The 18,047-nt window shown below is 43.7% G+C and overlaps 1 protein-coding gene across 3 annotated transcripts in view; it reads right to left on the bottom strand.

Annotated features, from left to right (window-relative positions):
• The window catches only part of LOC146862826 (uncharacterized), a 354,446-nt gene that overhangs the window by 73,495 nt on the left and 262,904 nt on the right, over positions 1-18,047 (bottom strand). For all 3 annotated transcript variants that reach the window (XM_085643304.1, XM_085643305.1, XM_085643306.1), the window contains one exon: positions 6,622-6,743. In XM_085643304.1, coding sequence (XP_085499430.1) covers positions 6,622-6,743 — 122 coding nt within the window. The remainder of the gene's footprint in view (positions 1-6,621; positions 6,744-18,047) is intronic.

Here is an 18,047-nt window from a genome sequence, read left to right as displayed (position 1 = left end):
AAAGCATCCGTATTTTTGATACAACTTACGCCTGGTGTCCATTTGTGGGGGATCGTTGTGATTTACTGTGTGTGATCATAAATGCTTAACTGACTAGCGCCCTGAAGTTTAGCCCTGACTGCTCGCGCCACACTACCTATAGGGTGAGCAGGGGTTGTTCTGAAGGGGTAATTCCCTCGCCCTGAATAGAAGAAGGGACCGCTGCTTATCACAAGTACCTACCTGTGCCAACCAGAGGTTCCCCATTCTAACAGGCAGGAAATGATGTATAAGGAATGGAGGATGTGAATTTATTTGCATATAGGATGAAAATCTGATGGAATATTTATTTATTTCACAGCCCTGATGATGTCCCAGGAGGGGACGAAACGCGTCGGCTGTTGAGATTGTATGAAATAAGGATTTGAAGCATTTGTTCCTTGATAGATTGATTGGAATATAAAAGGACTGAAATATAAAAGGATGGAATAATCCTTTAATGGATTGAAAAGAATCTCAATGATAAATCATCATAAAAAGGAAGTGAAACAATTTTCCTTGATGGATTGATGGGAATATATAAAAAGGATTAGAACCGCTAAGGATGGAAAAAGAACTTTATTGACAAATCATCTTAAAACAACCAGTTCTATATGCAATTGGAGGAAGTACCTCAAATATTCAGAGGACATTTATATGTGATATATTAGACATCTTTCTTGTTGGGAGGGAAGATGACAACTAAGAATAAATGATGCTTATGTTTGAATCCAAAAAATTGATGTTTGGAAATATTGTTTTGAATTGAGTGCTTCTTATTTGTGTGAATTAACATGACTAGAGGTTAGTAACTAATAACTCTTGATAGGAACAGGCTAGAAATACATTCAAAGACTTCCCAGAATTGTATTAATAAATCCAACATCATATTGTTAAATTTCTCCTAAAGTGTATATACAAGAAGTTATAAGACTTTCTTGTTTGTAAGTCCAAATTCAGCCTTCCAGTGGTCTGTCCTGATTGATCAGAGTTAAGTGGATTAGCCAGGCTGCCTTGAAGAGGTGATAAGGAGCCCCTGAGTTAACCAGCTCTGCTGAGAGGGCAGTGTGCTGCTACACAGAAATGTCAGAGCAGGGGGAGGAGTCATAAACCATGGTCTTCAAAGGCAGAGGGATGGCCACAGTGTCAGTTTCCACTCCACACTTATGACCCCAACCAGACCTAGGATTAGGGAAGGTATGTGCAGATGGTAGGGGGAGAGTCTATGGAAATAAGACATCCTAGGGGGTGGGTTTAGCCAGCTCTTGACGCTCTGCTGGAAACTCAGCTATTATTAATTTGGAAGATCTGGTGCACTCTGGGACAAAATAATGCCACACTCTGCAGGATGTGGTCATATTTTTGGGGAATTGGCCTGCTCCCATTGGTCAGCAGTGACCTCCTGCTTGACCCAGAGAACTGGGAATAAGTATCTGAGAGGGACAGAGCCTCTCAGATCTGCTGCTTGAAACTTACTGAAGCAAGACATTGCCAAGCTGAGAAGATTGCTGTGCAAAGATTTCTGAGGCCTGACTTCTGAAAACTGCACCATCTGAAACTACAGCCCTGTGGAATATTTTGCTGAAAAATAACTAAAGAGTGGACTCCCTGAAAGCTACAGGTTAAAAGAGCTCATCTGGAACATCACCACCTAAATCCGCATCTTGGAGAACCACTAGTGGATTTGTAAGGGTTTTGTACCAGTGGATTGTGGGAACTGAAGTCCTCAACTTTCAAGGACCATCTTGGAGCTTCCAGACCCTTGGAGTGAGTTTGAGACACTTTGGGACCCCTTGAGGAACTTCAGGAAGAAGTTCAAGAACTTTGGAGAATTTTGGAGCAACTTTGGAAAAAAACCTCCATAGAGGGACCGACTCAACCTGGCCAGCCAGGCCGCCTGCCTTCACCCGAGAGCCGGCCAAGCCAACCAGGTTCATCCCGCTAAAAGCTCCATCGGTCCAATTCCAGAGTTTGACCGGGACTAGAAGAACTCTGAAGCCGGTGAACCCTCACCGGATCCGGCTACATGAAGAGCATATGAATAATTTTCTAAGACCTATGCTGAGTCCTACCATGTGTTAGTGGCCTTATTGCCAGTGGCAGACCTAATTTGCCCCTACCAATAACCTACTTTCCAACAGCCATGCTGTACAGCAGCCTGGCTGCTTTGTAGCATGGTTGAAATTAAAGGAAACAAAATGCTGGACGTGTCATAGCGCTTTTTTTCTTTACTTTCAGGCAACCTCTGACAGGCTCACACATTCCTGGAGTAGACTTGGTGATTGTGGATCAACTAAGAATGATGCATTCTTCTTTTTACGACTCAAGTTGATCTGTTTGTAAATGCCAACAACACTCTTCTTCCATGTATTCTCTCTAAATTTCTGGAGTTGGATGCTCTGACCTCTCCTTGGCTACCTCTACTGCTGTACCCTTTCTTCTTTCCCTTGACAAACAGATTTCCGATCTGGCTGATTGAAGCAAAAGTGGAGGTTATCCTGCTAGTTCCCATTTGACCTTGCATTGGATAGTTCCCCTTCTGAGGCAGCTGGCCAAGTCTCCATAATGGATCCTTCCTCTGGTTCCATGTTCACTACTGAGTCCTCCTCTGTCATGGCTGTAGAACTGTTCATCTTTCCGTTTGGTGGCTGAGAAAAGGGGCCTCCAACTGGCTGCTTCTGACTGACAGCACTTTAACAAAGGCTTATGTGTGCCTGCAGCTTCCACAGTTTCAGCCCTTGAGGGACATGGACCTCAAGATTTTGACTCTATATTCTTTTTTTTTAGTAGCCGTTGTATCAGGTCACAGACTTCGAGAACTGGCTTCTTTTTGTTGCAATCTCCTCATTTGGAAATGTTTCTAGGTAGACTTGTTTTAGGTGTAGTGCCTGCTTTTTGACCTAAGGTTGTCTCAACTTTTCATACTGAGTAGGAGATCACATTGCTCTCCTTTTTTCTTAAGCTATCCACAGAGGAGGAGGAAGAGTCTTACCACCTCTTCGATGAAACTCTGGCAGTTCAAATTCACATATCCTGTTCTGCAGCTTTCAGACTTTGTGACTGACTCTTTGTAATTTTGGAGCTTTACGAAAGTGAAACAAGGTCTCTTCATCCTCCATGATTCACTGGATCAAAACTCCAGTTGTCTATGGTCTATGAAGCTCAGGGTGTTGTTATGACTGAGTCAATGGAGGAGTAATCCACTTATGGGATGACGGCTTCATGGGAAAAAGCTGGGGAGGTATGTGTCAAGGATATCATCCTAGCAGCTACATGGATGACTCCTTCAATGTTTATCTCTCATCATCTGGATGTGAGGGATTAAAGGTCCTATGATTTGGAAACCACAATTATTGAAGCAATTATTTCAGACTAAATTCATCTTTTGTAATGTAATTTACTTAATTATAACATTTGTTAACTTGATTTTGAATTGATTGTGTTCTGTTGGAATCAGGCCATAAGTATATCACTCTGGTATAACCTCAACATGCAAGGACTGCAACGAAGTTAGGTTTAGGATGTAATGTACCAATTAATTACCAGAATCCTTTATTACTCTGATTTCTCTGCCTTTTCCCATTACTTATGTCCCATCCTCCTGCTCCTGTTCACAACCTTAATCCCTGGTGCTTGGGGACAACAGTCATAGGTTGAGGAAAGAGGATCTTTAGGAGGTCTGTTAGAAGGAGAAGCCCAGGAGGAATCCTTGGTAGGTTACTGGATGTTTCATTTTCTAGCTAGGTCAGGTGGTGCCTGTAGAAAAGCGACACACTTCACCGCAACAAGAAAATACAATTGGAGTAAAGTGGATTACCTGTGTACAATTGGGACATGTCATCTTTTGCTGTTAGGTGTTGATAGGGTGGAGTTTTATCCTTCCTGCTCTCTGAGTTGCTGTAAGGACGATACCTGGGGTGATTTATGGAGATACTGGATTTGCTAATGCTTCGTTTTGAAAAGTAGGTTAAGTATATGAGAACATCTGATATAAGAAACTCTTGCGCATACAGCACATTTGATAGAGGGCTTCGCTTTCTAAGCAGATATAGTATGAAGAATTAGCCTTTAGTGACTCAATTGCTTTCTTATGCCTTAAATGACGCCCTGTATTTGTTAAGTGAAGAAGCCTAAAAATGATTGGCTCCCCTCCGCCCCTAGGTCACTCGAGTTTGAGGACTGGGACAATATTGCGATCTCGAAATTGGGAAACATATGGGAGGGAGAATACATGAAATCATTCACTGACATTCAAGGGAAATACCTCATGCATCAATCACAGGTCTTTCAATGTCTTCAATTGCAACACACGCTTGATCCCCTCCGGGGGTAGATGATGCTTCTCTCAGAGTTCAGCACCCTCGAGGCTAAGCTCATGTTGGAGCCTTTGGTTATTGGTGGTATTTCGTAGCTCTATCACTCAATGATTGTTAATCACCTCGATCCAGTGATGCGCCTGCGAACTCACTGGGAGGTAGACCTGGGCCCCGTTGATGATGATGAATGGTGACAAGCTAAGATTGCTACCCACTCACTTGCGGGTACTTTCTCTACTTGTACGGAATATGTTACATCTCGGAGCTGCTGCAGAAGATGGGGAGGCAGACCTCTTGGCCTCAACCAGATGCAGTACAGCAAAAGGCACTTTGATGCACATGATACAGGACCGTCCCAATATCCGAAGTTATTGATGCCAAATCCAGCAGTCCCTGGCTGCGTTTGTGGGGCGGCCCGTCAACCTGTCCCCCAAGCTGACTTTGCTCTGAATAATGGTAGAGTCTGGAGGTACGTTGGCACACAGCACTCTCACTGGCCATGGCTAGTTTATAGCCAAAAACGATACTGCTAGAAAGTGGCGGGCACAGCTGCCCTCAACAGTGCTGGAGGGGAGGCACCATATGGATCACGGCTGGACTTTGAACCTGCAGTCTATGCTGCCAGGGACTGCCCTCAAAAGTTTGATACAATTTTGGGGACGTGGATGGGTACGATTTGTTTTGCTGGTTGCCTCCTCTCCTCCACCCCACTCTTGCCAGAGGATCAACTGTGCTATTTTGCCTCTGATAGGACCTTCGACACGCCTGGGCTCAGCCCCTTCGCTGTAAAGGAATGCTTGGGAGGTAGTTGGAGGTTGAGACATATGACAACATTTACTGATGTATTTACCTCGTTGTCCAGAGGGACTAAGTCACTTGACTCGTTAAGCATATCATTTTTGGGCAAAACAGCTGTTTGGTTGTATGTCCTGCTTACTGATGTATTTGATGCTATGCTGAAAACAAAAAAAGAAACGGCGAAAGAGAAAAAAACTAATAGTTAATAAGAATTTGCGTTACCATCCAGAAAATGAAATGCCGAGCTCAGGAAAAGTTGTGTGTCAGTTGAATGAGAGGACACTGGATATAATGGTGAGGCAGGCGTGAGAGGCTGTTCACTGGTTCTACATGTATGACTTGTGCCAGCTCCCACACAGTTTGCATACTCCTTCCTTGAGTCCAGCGCTCCCTTCTCTGCTGTGATGTGACAGTTCCTGTATCACACACACATAACACTTGGACATGCACACATTTGTCAACGTTTGTGAACAACAAAAACAGGGGCGTTTGCAGCAACATTTTATTTTCTTATTGACTGATTTTCTCTGAAGGGTATGCCTTAGGACAGCTCACCGGCACCACATCAGACACTTCCTGCTGCTTCCTAAGAAGGGTGTGCAGTCACCCTCAATCCTGCCAGGAGAGCTCGCTTACCAGCAGCCTCCACCAATGCTGCACTGAGGAGCAGAGAGGGTTGAGCCAGGCTTCTGTCTCTGCTTGGGGGTGAGTGGTGCCCACTGCAGTGCCAAGAGCCGTCTCCTGGACCTAGTTTGCAGGGTCGTGGGATGTGCTCTGTTGCCCATTTTACGACAGGGGTCAAATAGTTGTGTGTTATAGGAATTATGCTGAGAGTACAATGAAAGCATGAAAAGCAGCACAACAATGCAGGACTTTGTGATGGCCCAATGGGAGGGAAAAGGGGTGTAAATAGCCCCTCATGCATTACAATGGCACAGGTCCTCAGAGCCAGTCAGGTGTATTGCAATATTAAGGCTCTTGGTGGTCGATGGCCATCTTGGGTTTAGAACATCCTCACTGAAAATAATATAGGTGGCAATCTTATGGTCAGGTTCGTGCTCCAGCACTAACAAAAAAGATTATATTGATGACGATGTAGAAAACATATTTTGATAAATCTTGCATACATGTATGAGATGAAAAACTGAATGTTTTTATGATTAAGTGTACGTCAAAATGCAAAATAGGCCACTTATTGCAATGGATGGTGAAAGAATACATCCAAACATGAGGTAAGGGAGTAGGGTTCCTCTGGGGCAGACATAAAGCACGATCCATGCCTATCTTATAGTACTGGTAACCACAGATCGGCCATACAGCTAAAGACGTCTGTAGCCACACTTACTAAATATGTGTAACACAGGCAAAACAGGAAGTCATCAAAAGGTTAGCGATACATTCTGCGCTAGAAAGAACTGAGTATGGTTACTGAAGCTGATGTTAGGTGTTAAATAAGTTTGCTAATAACTTTCATTCATAAACCATTTACCTGGATAACCGTGCTCTTGTCTTCACTGTCCTGTATGATATCTTGTGGGTATAATGTTATCAGGGTTTTATCTTCAGTCTGCACCAAGAATGCTTCATTGTTGTAGTTATGGATAAGGCGCCCTGAAAGTACACAGCAAAATATTGGATTTTGTTAGGAAAATAACAGCCTGGAAAAACGTGGATGGGAAATTTTGTTTGAAATAAACTCTATGCAAGCTCATTTCTAAAGGATAAAGCGTAAGAAGCATAAAAGAATAACCCTGTATAAAAACCGCAGCAGAATAAAATTGTGTGGATGATAGACTCTTAAAGGAAACTGCTAGTAAATCAATTCCGCAATTCAACTGCATCCAATAAATGAATTAATATAAAACTGACTGCAAAACACAACACCTAGACCCTACGCTGAAAGTGCATGCAATATGCAGACATAACTCATTCTAAAAAAAAAAAAAATACAAGGAAATTGCATTTTGGAATCCATCATCATCCAGAAAGCGTGCAACATATATGTAAACAAGAGTTTGAATCCTTGGAAATTGCATTTAAAAACCCCACATATATATCTATATCTATCTATATTCACTTAAAAAACCATAGGTTTCACACATGTTATAGTTAGCTGTACATTTCACTCGTAAAAAACCAATGAAATTCCACGTTATAGTTAGATCAGGTAACTATAACTTGCGCGCCCACAATAAACTGCTAATGACGTCACATATTACATCATTCATGACATGGTCAGTGACATCACTCATGACATCAATGATGACATCTGAAATTACACATTGTGGATTGCGGTCGCGCAAGTTATAGTTACCTGATCTAACTATAACGTGGAATTTCATTGGTTTTTTACGAGTGAAATGTACAGCTAACTATAACATGTGTGAAACCTATGGTTTTTTAAGTGAATTTGCAAGGTTTTGTAAATGATAATTCCTAACTATAACGTGTGTGAAACCTATGGTTTTTTCAGTGAATTTGTACGGTTTTTTAAATGCTAAGTTATGTATTTATTTTTTATTTTTTTTTCTGGTTTTTCACTGTGCGCACAACCTGCGCGCGCTGTGGGCGCTCGGTGCGCTTCGCGACCGCCAGTAGATAATATCTATATATATCTATATATATCTATATATATATATATATATATATATATATATATATATATATATATATAAGGTTTTGTTATCATTGAATTGCGGTTTGGTTCAACCGCGCTGGTTACGCACCTTTCAGAGCGCCTGAGAATCCGGGAGAAGTGAACCGTTTGTGACATATAAATACATATATATATATCTTGCTCCTTGGGGTGTCCAACACGATCCAGCGTGCGCCTTCCCCAAAGCGTTCAGTAGCGTGGGCAGCTGTACGTCTGAATTTAAAAGCACCTGGTCAGCCAACTCGTTTCGAAATTTTCTTCCTCAGGGGCCGTCAGTAAAGTGCATGAGTCTGAAGCCCATGCAAGAGCCTGGGGATTGAGCATTCATTAAAAAGTGCATCCATTCAGGACTTAATAAACGGACTACTTCTCCCATAAACACAACGTGTGGTGTCATAAGGAACAGCCCATCTGGGCGCACGATATAGTGAAATGTGGGATGAAAGTAACCTTCATGCACTTTACTGACGGCCCCTGAGGAAGAAAATTTCGAAACGCGTCGGGCTGACCAGGTGCTTTTAAATTCAGACGTACAGCTGCCCACGCTACTGAACGCTTTGGGGAAGGCGCACGCTGGATCGAGTGCGACCCGCATGTTGGACACCCCAAGGAGCAAGATATTTAAGCGGCAGTCCTGCCGCTGGGATCGCACCACCCTGGTAAACGGGGGTCATGGGACCCATCATTCAGAGAGTCCCACAATTGAGACCTGCGTGATGGATTGGGGTAGCAATGCAGTCTGAAGCCCATGCAAGAGCCTGGGGATTGAGCATTCATTAAAAAGTGCATCCATTCAGGACTTAATCAACGGACTACTTCTCCCATAAACACAACGTGTGGTGTCATAAGGAACAGCCCATCTGGGCGCACGATATAGTGAAATGTGGGATGAAAGTAACCTTCATGCACTTTACTGACGGCCCCTGAGGAAGAAAATTTCGAAACGCGTCGGGCTGACCAGGTGCTTTTAAATTCAGACGTACAGCTGCCCACGCTACTGAACGCTTTGGGGAAGGCGCACGCTGGATCGAGTGCGACCCGCATGTTGGACACCCCAAGGAGCAAGATATTTAAGCGGCAGTCCTGCCGCTGGGATCGCACCACCCAGGTAAACGGGGGTCATGGGACCCGTCATTCAGAGAGTCCCACAATTGAGACCTGCGTGATGGATTGGGGTAGCAATGCAGTCTGAAGCCCATGCAAGAGCCTGGGGATTGAGCATTCATTAAAAAGTGCATCCATTCAGGACTTAATAAACGGACTACTTCTCCCATAAACACAACGTGTGGTGTCATAAGGAACAGCCCATCTGGGCGCACGATATAGTGAAATGTGGGATGAAAGTAACCTTCATGCACTTTACTGACGGCCCCTGAGGAAGAAAATTTCGAAACGCGTCGGGCTGACCAGGTGCTTTTAAATTCAGACGTACAGCTGCCCACGTTACTGAACGCTTTGGGGAAGGCGCACGCTGGATCGAGTGCGACCCGCATGTTGGACACCCCAAGGAGCAAGATATTTAAGCGGCATTCCTGCCGCTGGGATCGCACCACCCTGGTAAACGGGGGTCATGGGACCCGTCATTCAGAGAGTCCCACAATTGAGACCTGCGTGATGGATTGGGGTAGCAATGCAGTCTGAAGCCCATGCAAGAGCCTGGGGATTGAGCATTCATTAAAAAGTGCATCCATTCAGGACTTAATAAACGGACTACTTCTCCCATAAACACAACGTGTGGTGTCATAAGGAACAGCCCATCTGGGCGCACGATATAGTGAAATGTAGGATGAAAGTAACCTTCATGCACTTTACTGACGGCCCCTGAGGAAGAAAATTTCGAAACGCGTCGGGCTGACCAGGTGCTTTTAAATTCAGACGTACAGCTGCCCACGCTACTGAACGCTTTGGGGAAGGCGCACGCTGGATCGAGTGCGACCCGCATGTTGGACACCCCAAGGAGCAAGATATATATATATATATGCCTGGAAATGCTGTGCGAGGAGGCACGCACCTGGGAATAGGAGGAGGAGCTAAGAGACTGTTCTACTGAGAGTGGTCCCTGCAGGCTCAAATAGTACTCCAGGTGAAGAGACTACACCTGTGAATCCGGCACTGATGAAAGCCTTACGGCCAGAAACGCGTCTGCCTCAAGCGTTTCACGGACCTCTTTGCACGTTCCAAACTGCCTGAATAAAGCCACTTTGAATCCCGGAGCAGTGTCCTGCTTTCTTTACCCGCAAGTGAGCATTTCGTGGTGTTTATAGCCGGTATGGTTGAAACCGGCAAAGGACACGCACTCTCGGTCAGGTGCTCTGTGTAATTCAACTAAACTTTCTTGATGGCGCAATGAAATTGCTAACGCAGAGCCCCCCCAAGCGGAAATATTGCCACGGAGCTGTACCGTCTGCAAGGGGAGGGAGGAGGAGTATTTATACGTCTGATCAAGGGTATCGAGTGGCACAAATCGGATCATCTGCATCTGGGCAGGCAGCGGCGGAACATGTAGTTAATCGCCATGATAGGGGACACCACTGTGTGTTTTGGACTTTCTTCACCACTTGATGAAGTCTCCACGAAACTACACGATCCAGAATGCAGCCTGCCCGGAAATGCTGTGCGAGGAGGCACGCACCTGGGAATAGGAGGAGGAGCTAAGAGACTGTTCTACTGAGAGTGGTCCCTGCAGGCTCAAATAGTACTCCTGGTGAAGAGACTACACCTGTGAATCCGGCACTGATGAAAGCCTTACGGCCAGAAACGCGTCTGCCTCAAGCGTTTCACGGACCTCTTTGCACGTTCCATACTGCCTGAATAAAGCCACTTTGAATCCCGGAGCAGTGTCCTGCTTTCTTTACCCGCAAGTGAGCATTTCGTGGTGTTTATAGCCGGTATGGTTGAAACCGGCAAAGGACACGCACTCTCGGTCAGGTGCTCTGCGTAATTCAACTAAACTTTCTTGATGGCGCAATGAAATTGCTAACGCAGAGCCCCCCCAAGCGGAAATATTGCCACGGAGCTGTACCGTCTGCAATGGGAGAGAGGAGGAGTATTTATACGCCTGATCAAGGGTATCGAGTGGCACAAATCGGATCATCTGCATCTGGGCAGGCAGCGGCGGAACATGTAGTTAATCGCCATGATAGGGGACACCACTGTGTGTTTTGGACTTTCTTCACCACTTGATGAAGTCTCCACGAAACTACACGATCCAGAATGCAGCCTGCCCGGAAATGCTGTGCGAGGAGGCACGCACCTGGGAATAGGAGGAGGAGCTAAGAGACTGTTCTACTGAGAGTGGTCCCTGCAGGCTCAAATAGTACTCCAGGTGAAGAGACTACACCTGTGAATCCGGCACTGATGAAAGCCTTACGGCCAGAAACGCGTCTGCCTCAAGCGTTTCACGGACCTCTTTGCACGTTCCAAACTGCCTGAATAAAGCCACTTTGAATCCCGGAGCAGTGTCCTGCTTTCTTTACCCGCAAGTGAGCATTTCGTGGTGTTTATAGCCGGTATGGTTGAAACCGGCAAAGGACACGCACTCTCGGTCAGGTGCTCTGCGTAATTCAACTAAACTTTCTTGATGGCGTAATGAAATTGCTAACGCAGAGCCCCCCCAAGCGGAAATATTGCCACGGAGCTGTACCGTCTGCAAGGGGAGAGAGGAGGAGTATTTATATGCCTGATCAAGGGTATCGAGTGGCACAAATCGGATCATCTGCATCTGGGCAGGCAGCGGCGGAACATGTAGTTAATCGCCATGATAGGGGACACCACTGTGTGTTTTGGACTTTCTTCACCACTTGATGAAGTCTCCACGAAACTACACGATCCAGAATGCAGCCTGCCCGGAAATGCTGTGCGAGGAGGCACGCACCTGGGAATAGGAGGAGGAGCTAAGAGACTGTTCTACTGAGAGTGGTCCCTGCAGGCTCAAAGAGTACTCCAGGTGAAGAGACTACACCTGTGAATCCGGCACTGATGAAAGCCTTACGGCCAGAAACGCGTCTGCCTCAAGCGTTTCACGGACCTCTTTGCACGTTCCAAACTGCCTGAATAAAGCCACTTTGAATCCCGGAGCAGTGTCCTGCTTTCTTTACCCGCAAGTGAGCATTTTGTGGTGTTTATAGCCGGTATGGTTGAAACCGGCAAAGGACACGCACTCTCGGTCAGGTGCTCTGCGTAATTCAACTAAACTTTCTTGATGGCGCAATGAAATTGCTAACGCAGAGCCCCCCCAAGGGGAAATATTGCCACGGAGCTGTACCGTCTGCAAGGGGAGAGAGGAGGAGTATTTATACGCCTGATCAAGGGTATCGAGTGGCACAAATCGGATCATCTGCATCTGGGCAGGCAGTGGCGGAACATGTAGTTAATCGCCATGATAGGGGACACCACTGTGTGTTTTGGACTTTCTTCACCACTTGATGAAGTCTCCACGAAACTACACGATCCAGAATGCAGCCTGCCCGGAAATGCTGTGCGAGGAGGCACGCACCTGGGAATAGGAGGAGGAGCTAAGAGACTGTTCTACTGAGAGTGGTCCCTGCAGGCTCAAATAGTACTCCTGGTGAAGAGACTACACCTGTGAATCCGGCACTGATGAAAGCCTTACGGCCAGAAACGCGTCTGCCTCAAGCGTTTCACGGACCTCTTTGCACGTTCCAAACTGCCTGAATAAAGCCACTTTGAATCCCGGAGCAGTGTCCTGCTTTCTTTACCCGCAAGTGAGCATTTCGTGGTGTTTATAGCCGGTATGGTTGAAACCGGCAAAGGACACGCACTCTCGGTCAGGTGCTCTGCGTAATTCAACTAAACTTTCTTGATGGCGCAATGAAATTGCTAACGCAGAGCCCCCCCAAGTGGAAATATTGCCACAGAGCTGTACCGTCTGCAATGGGAGAGAGGAGGACTATTTATACGCCTGATCAAGGGTATCGAGTGGCACAAATCGGATCATCTGCATCTGGGCAGGCAGCGGCGGAACATGTAGTTAATCGCCATGATAGGGGACACCACTGTGTGTTTTGGACTTTCTTCACCACTTGATGAAGTCTCCACGAAACTACACGATCCAGAATGCAGCCTGCCCGGAAATGCTGTGCGAGGAGGCACGCACCTGGGAATAGGAGGAGGAGCTAAGAGACTGTTCTACTGAGAGTGGTCCCTGCAGGCTCAAATAGTACTCCAGGTGAAGAGACTACACCTGTGAATCCGGCACTGATGAAAGCCTTACGGCCAGAAACGCGTCTGCCTCAAGCGTTTCACGGACCTCTTTGCACGTTCCAAACTGCCTGAATAAAGCCACTTTGAATCCCGGAGCAGTGTCCTGCTTTCTTTACCCGCAAGTGAGCATTTCGTGGTATATATACATATATATATATATATATATATTCACTTAAAAAACCATAGGTTTCACACATGTTTTAGTTAGCTGGACATTTCACTCGTAAAAAAACATTGAAATTCCCCCGTTATAGTTAGTTCAGATAACTATAACTCGCGCGCCCGCAATCCACTGCTCATGACGTCACATATTACATCACTCATGACATGGTCAGTGGCATCACTCATGACATCATCCTTGTGATAGAGTGGCGGTCGCGCGAGTTATAGTTATCTGAACTAACTATAACGGGGGAATTTCAATGGTTTTTTACGAGTGAAATGTCCAGCTAACTATAACATGTGTGAAACCTATGGTTTTTTAAGTGAATTTGCAAGGTTTTTTAAATGCTAATTCCTAACTATAACGTGTGTGAAACCTTTGGTTTTTTAAGTGAATTTGTAAGGTTTTTTAAATGCTAAGTTATGTATGTATTATTATATTTTTTATATATTTATTTTACAATAAACTACCTATGTATATAGTTATAGATTGACTGTATCCTGTAATATGGAATGGCTTGTTTAAATATTTTTTTTTTTTAACGTTTTTCACCGGTGCGCGCACGGTGCGCGCACCCCGCGATTTTTTGAAAAAAAAAATAAAATGTTTTTTTCATCCTTCGGGGTCCTTCAGGGACCCCCTGACAAAGGCTAGGGCGTCAGGAACTCTCTACCCTGCCCCCTTTTCACGTTCTCCACCTTTCTTTTTCACTATCACACAACCAAAACACAGAAAATGGCGGCCGACACTTCCTGATTTCGACCGATTCGAACGTTGACTGACATGTAACCACCAATCAGAATTACGCCTGCGCACGTTAGGGTGCGCGCACGGTGCGTGCCTATAGATAATTATGTGCTTTTTTAACTGAAATTTTCTCAGGAACTACTGAACAGATTGACACCATATATGCAAAAGACACATGCCTGACCTGAGGACTACCTCTCTGCCAAATTTCAAGTAATTCTGTTCAGCCGTTCGGGCTGTACCTTCGACTAAAGGTCCTATGGGAAAATGCATGGGGAAAACGCGTTTTGGGACCCCCCTTTTTTCTCAGCCCCCGCTTGACGAATCACCCCGAGACTTTCAGGGTAGGTGCTGAGCGGAGCGTCCCATTAGTTTGAAAATTTCGCGAGGATTCGTCAACCGGCGCCAAAGTTATTCAAAATAGAATTTTCAGATTTCCTATGGGAACACGGTCCTAACTATAACTATCTACTGGCGACCGCCAGTAGATAATATATATATATATTTAATGGCAGGGTAAAAAACAACACGTTTAGGCTTTACGCCATGATCAAGCTCGTAAATATACAAATTCGCCATGATTAAATACACCTCATCGTCCTCATTAAAGGACGGACTCACCCACATAAGTACCTATACATAATAGCAACTGTCGTGGTCATTTTTAAATGTTAAAAATATCCTTGATTATATCATATATATCGGCCAAGTTTCGTTGGATATAAATTGCTGAACGACATTTTGTACATGCATAAATATATACAAATAAATATAGATAATCCGTTTGTTTGCCGCCATCCTCAACAATATCAATGACGGTCACAGAACTCCAGATAATATATTTCAAAATCTCATAGGCTAAAATAAGTCTATTGCATCGTCCTCCATAACCGCACTTCTTTCTGTTTGCTAGAAGTACGTGTTTAGCATGATGTAAACCTGACGCCCCACCCCTCCGGGTGTGCTAGCTGGCGCGTTATTTAGCAAGCACCAGTGACGTAAGTTCTTGTTCGTCAACGTTGATTAATAAAGGTCTAGTATTCAAATATTCCTGCATAAACCAATACTGCCCAAATGGGCTTCATGATACAGCAATATAATTTATACAATATATTCCAAACCTCTGATGATAAATTGAATATAAACAGACTCAATCTGAAGTTTACTGAACATATCAGTAAAAAATCAATGGAAGTTTTTGGATGTCCTTTTGGAAGTCAAAGATAATAACCTGATGATCAAATTATTTCGGAAAGAGACTGCAGGAAATAGTATTCTCAGTGCCAGTAGCAGCCATCCTCGTAACCTGGTGCACTGCATCCCCTACGGGGAGCTGTTGGGCGCTAAGAGAAATTGTAGCACTGATATCGCCTATAAGTCTGAAGAGATAATCATGTGTCAGAGGTTCAAGGACAGGGGTTACAGTAAGAAGATCATTCATGAAGCAGTTTCTAGAGTCGAGAAGAAATCCAGAAATGAATTACTATACTCTAAGAAAGAGGAGGAGAGTAGTGAATGTATCAGGTTCATTACAACATTCTCTGGTCAGGCGAACGAGGTACGCAAAATTTTCAAAAAACATTGGCATGTATTACTTACCGATGATCTTCTTAAGAAAAATGTGGGCAGAAGTCCACAGATCACATTCAGAAAGGGTTGATCATTGAGAGATGAGTTGAGTCCCAATCATGTTACAGAACAGGATATAGGCAAGTCTAGGGGTACACCTGGCTTTAGATGTTGCCGAAACTGTAAGGCATGTAGAGGGAGTATTGACTGTGATAAATTGTTGGTACCTAACTACAAGAGGGAGTTTATAATCAAGAAGAATCTTACATGCAACACAACTCACTGTGTATATGTCTTAATGTGCCCATGTAACAGATGGTACGTGGGCAGCACCAAACACCAAGCAAAAAAGCAGGTATTGGAACATCTTCGTGCCATAAGAAATAATAACAGACAGTACCCCATAGCTCGCCATTTTCATGAAAGCCATATGCAGGACGACACATTGGTTTGAATGGTGGTTATCGACAATGTAAATCTGGGTGTGAGAGGTGGTAATAGAGAGTTGTCCTTGAGAAAACTGGAATCGCGGTATATTATTGATTTGGAGAGTTTGGCACCCAAGGGGTTAAATTTAAGCGAAGAACTGGCAATCCATTTACACAATTGAGTATATATATAAATTTTGGTCTGTATAACAGTTTGTTTCATCAATAATTTTAATCATTTTTTACAGGTTGTGGCACTACTTTTTGCAACTGTTAATTTGGAACCTAAGAAGAAACGTTGGATTGATGGAAATTACCACATGGACTATACATGGACGCTTATGTTCATTGGGAATAATTGTTTTGTTCTCCATTAATGTTGGTTTTAAAACCTGAATTGTGGTTATTAAGCTTGCCTACTGGGGCAGAGGTTTGGAACATATTGTATATATTATATTGCTGTATCATGAAGCCCACTTGGGCAGTATTGGTTTATGCAGGAATATTTGAATACTAGACTTATATTAATCATCGGTGACGAACAAGAACTTACGTCACTGGTGCTTGCTAAATAACGTGCCAGCTAGCACACCCGGAGGGGTGGGGCATCAGGTTTACATCATGCTAAACACGTACATCTAGCAAATAGAAAGAAGTGCGGTTATGGAGAACGATGCAATAGACTTATTTTAGTCTATGAGATTTTGAAATATATTATCTGGCGTTCTGTGACCGTCATTGATATTGTTGCGGATGGCGGCAAACAAGCGGATTATCTATATTTATTTGTATCTATTTATGAATGTACAAAATGTGGTTCAACAATTTATATCCATCGAAACTTGGCCGATATATATGATATAATCAATGATATTTTTAACATTTAAAAATGGCTGCAACAGTTGCTATTATGTATAGGCACTTGTGTGGGTGAGTCCGTCCTTTAATGAGGACGATGAGGTGGAGTTAATCATGGCGAATTTGTATATTTGCGAGCGTGATCAAAGCGTAAAGCCGAAACGCGTCGTTTTTTACCCTGCCATTAAATTAACTGCAGCAATTTGGGTGTCTGAGTGTTTCCTGGAATGATTGGGATTCGTGGAGAGTATATATATATATATATATATATATATATATATATATATAGAGAGAGAGAGAGAGAGAGAGAGAGAGAGAGAGAGAGAGAGAGAGAGAGAGAGAGAGAGAGAGAGAGAGAGAGAGAGAGAGAGAGAGATAATAGATAGATAGATAGATAGATAGATAGATAGATAGATAGATAGATATAGATAGAATCTTTAAATCTATATTGTATTATTAAAAAATAATTATAAAAGAGCATTGTAAAACATCAATTGTACGAAATTATATGTAAATAAAAAAAGGGAGTTAAAAGTTTACCGAATGGCATCAAGGTAGTGCGCCCTTTAAAAATGCCCTTAATGAGAAATACAAAACAGGGTCAGATAACATACAGAGATAGCAAAACGCTGTTCTACATTGTCAAAAGCTCTGAACTCTTAAAATAGGTAATAAATATATATGTCTAAAAGATTCAAAATATGTACGTAAAGTGCATCAGTGTCTGCAGCGAGGTTCTATCACATGGGCACAATAAAATAGATTTTGAATCATATTGTTCTAAAGGGAAGCAAAGATTACATCCGATTGAGCCCAACTGAAAACTAGTCAGGCGTGATCTTTGCCAAATATTTTTGACCTGTGAGAGATAAGGTTCAATACCCTCAGTTTCTTAAAAATAATATACGTTATCTATCATGGCTTCCCCAATTTCTTTATTGCTCTAGCAGCACATGTAAGTCTCATAACTTAAGCCTATTTCCTTGTGTAAAGAAAATAGGGGCTACCTAAGCCAACACCAAACAGACACTTACAAAAGCGTTTTTGCTCTTGCTGTAAGTTTGATACCCCCAAATAGATGCCCTAAAAGCCATACTCGGTGTGTACACTTCCAGTAAAGGCACAGTTAGTTAATAGACCAGACTCCAGCCCAAATAAGGCTCCCACAGAGTGATTAAAACCGGTACAATGTTTTGAATAACAGGGCAAACAACTGACACGGGAGGTAAGGTGAAACCCAGGTAAGAGAACTCGCTAACCCGCTTAATCTT

The sequence above is a fragment of the Triturus cristatus genome, chromosome 2_2 (assembly GCF_964204655.1).
Source record: "Triturus cristatus chromosome 2_2, aTriCri1.1, whole genome shotgun sequence".
Taxonomy (NCBI): domain Eukaryota; kingdom Metazoa; phylum Chordata; class Amphibia; order Caudata; family Salamandridae; genus Triturus; species Triturus cristatus.
The sequence above is the reverse complement of the archived record's forward strand: the minus strand, read 5'-3'. Positions and strand labels throughout refer to the sequence as shown.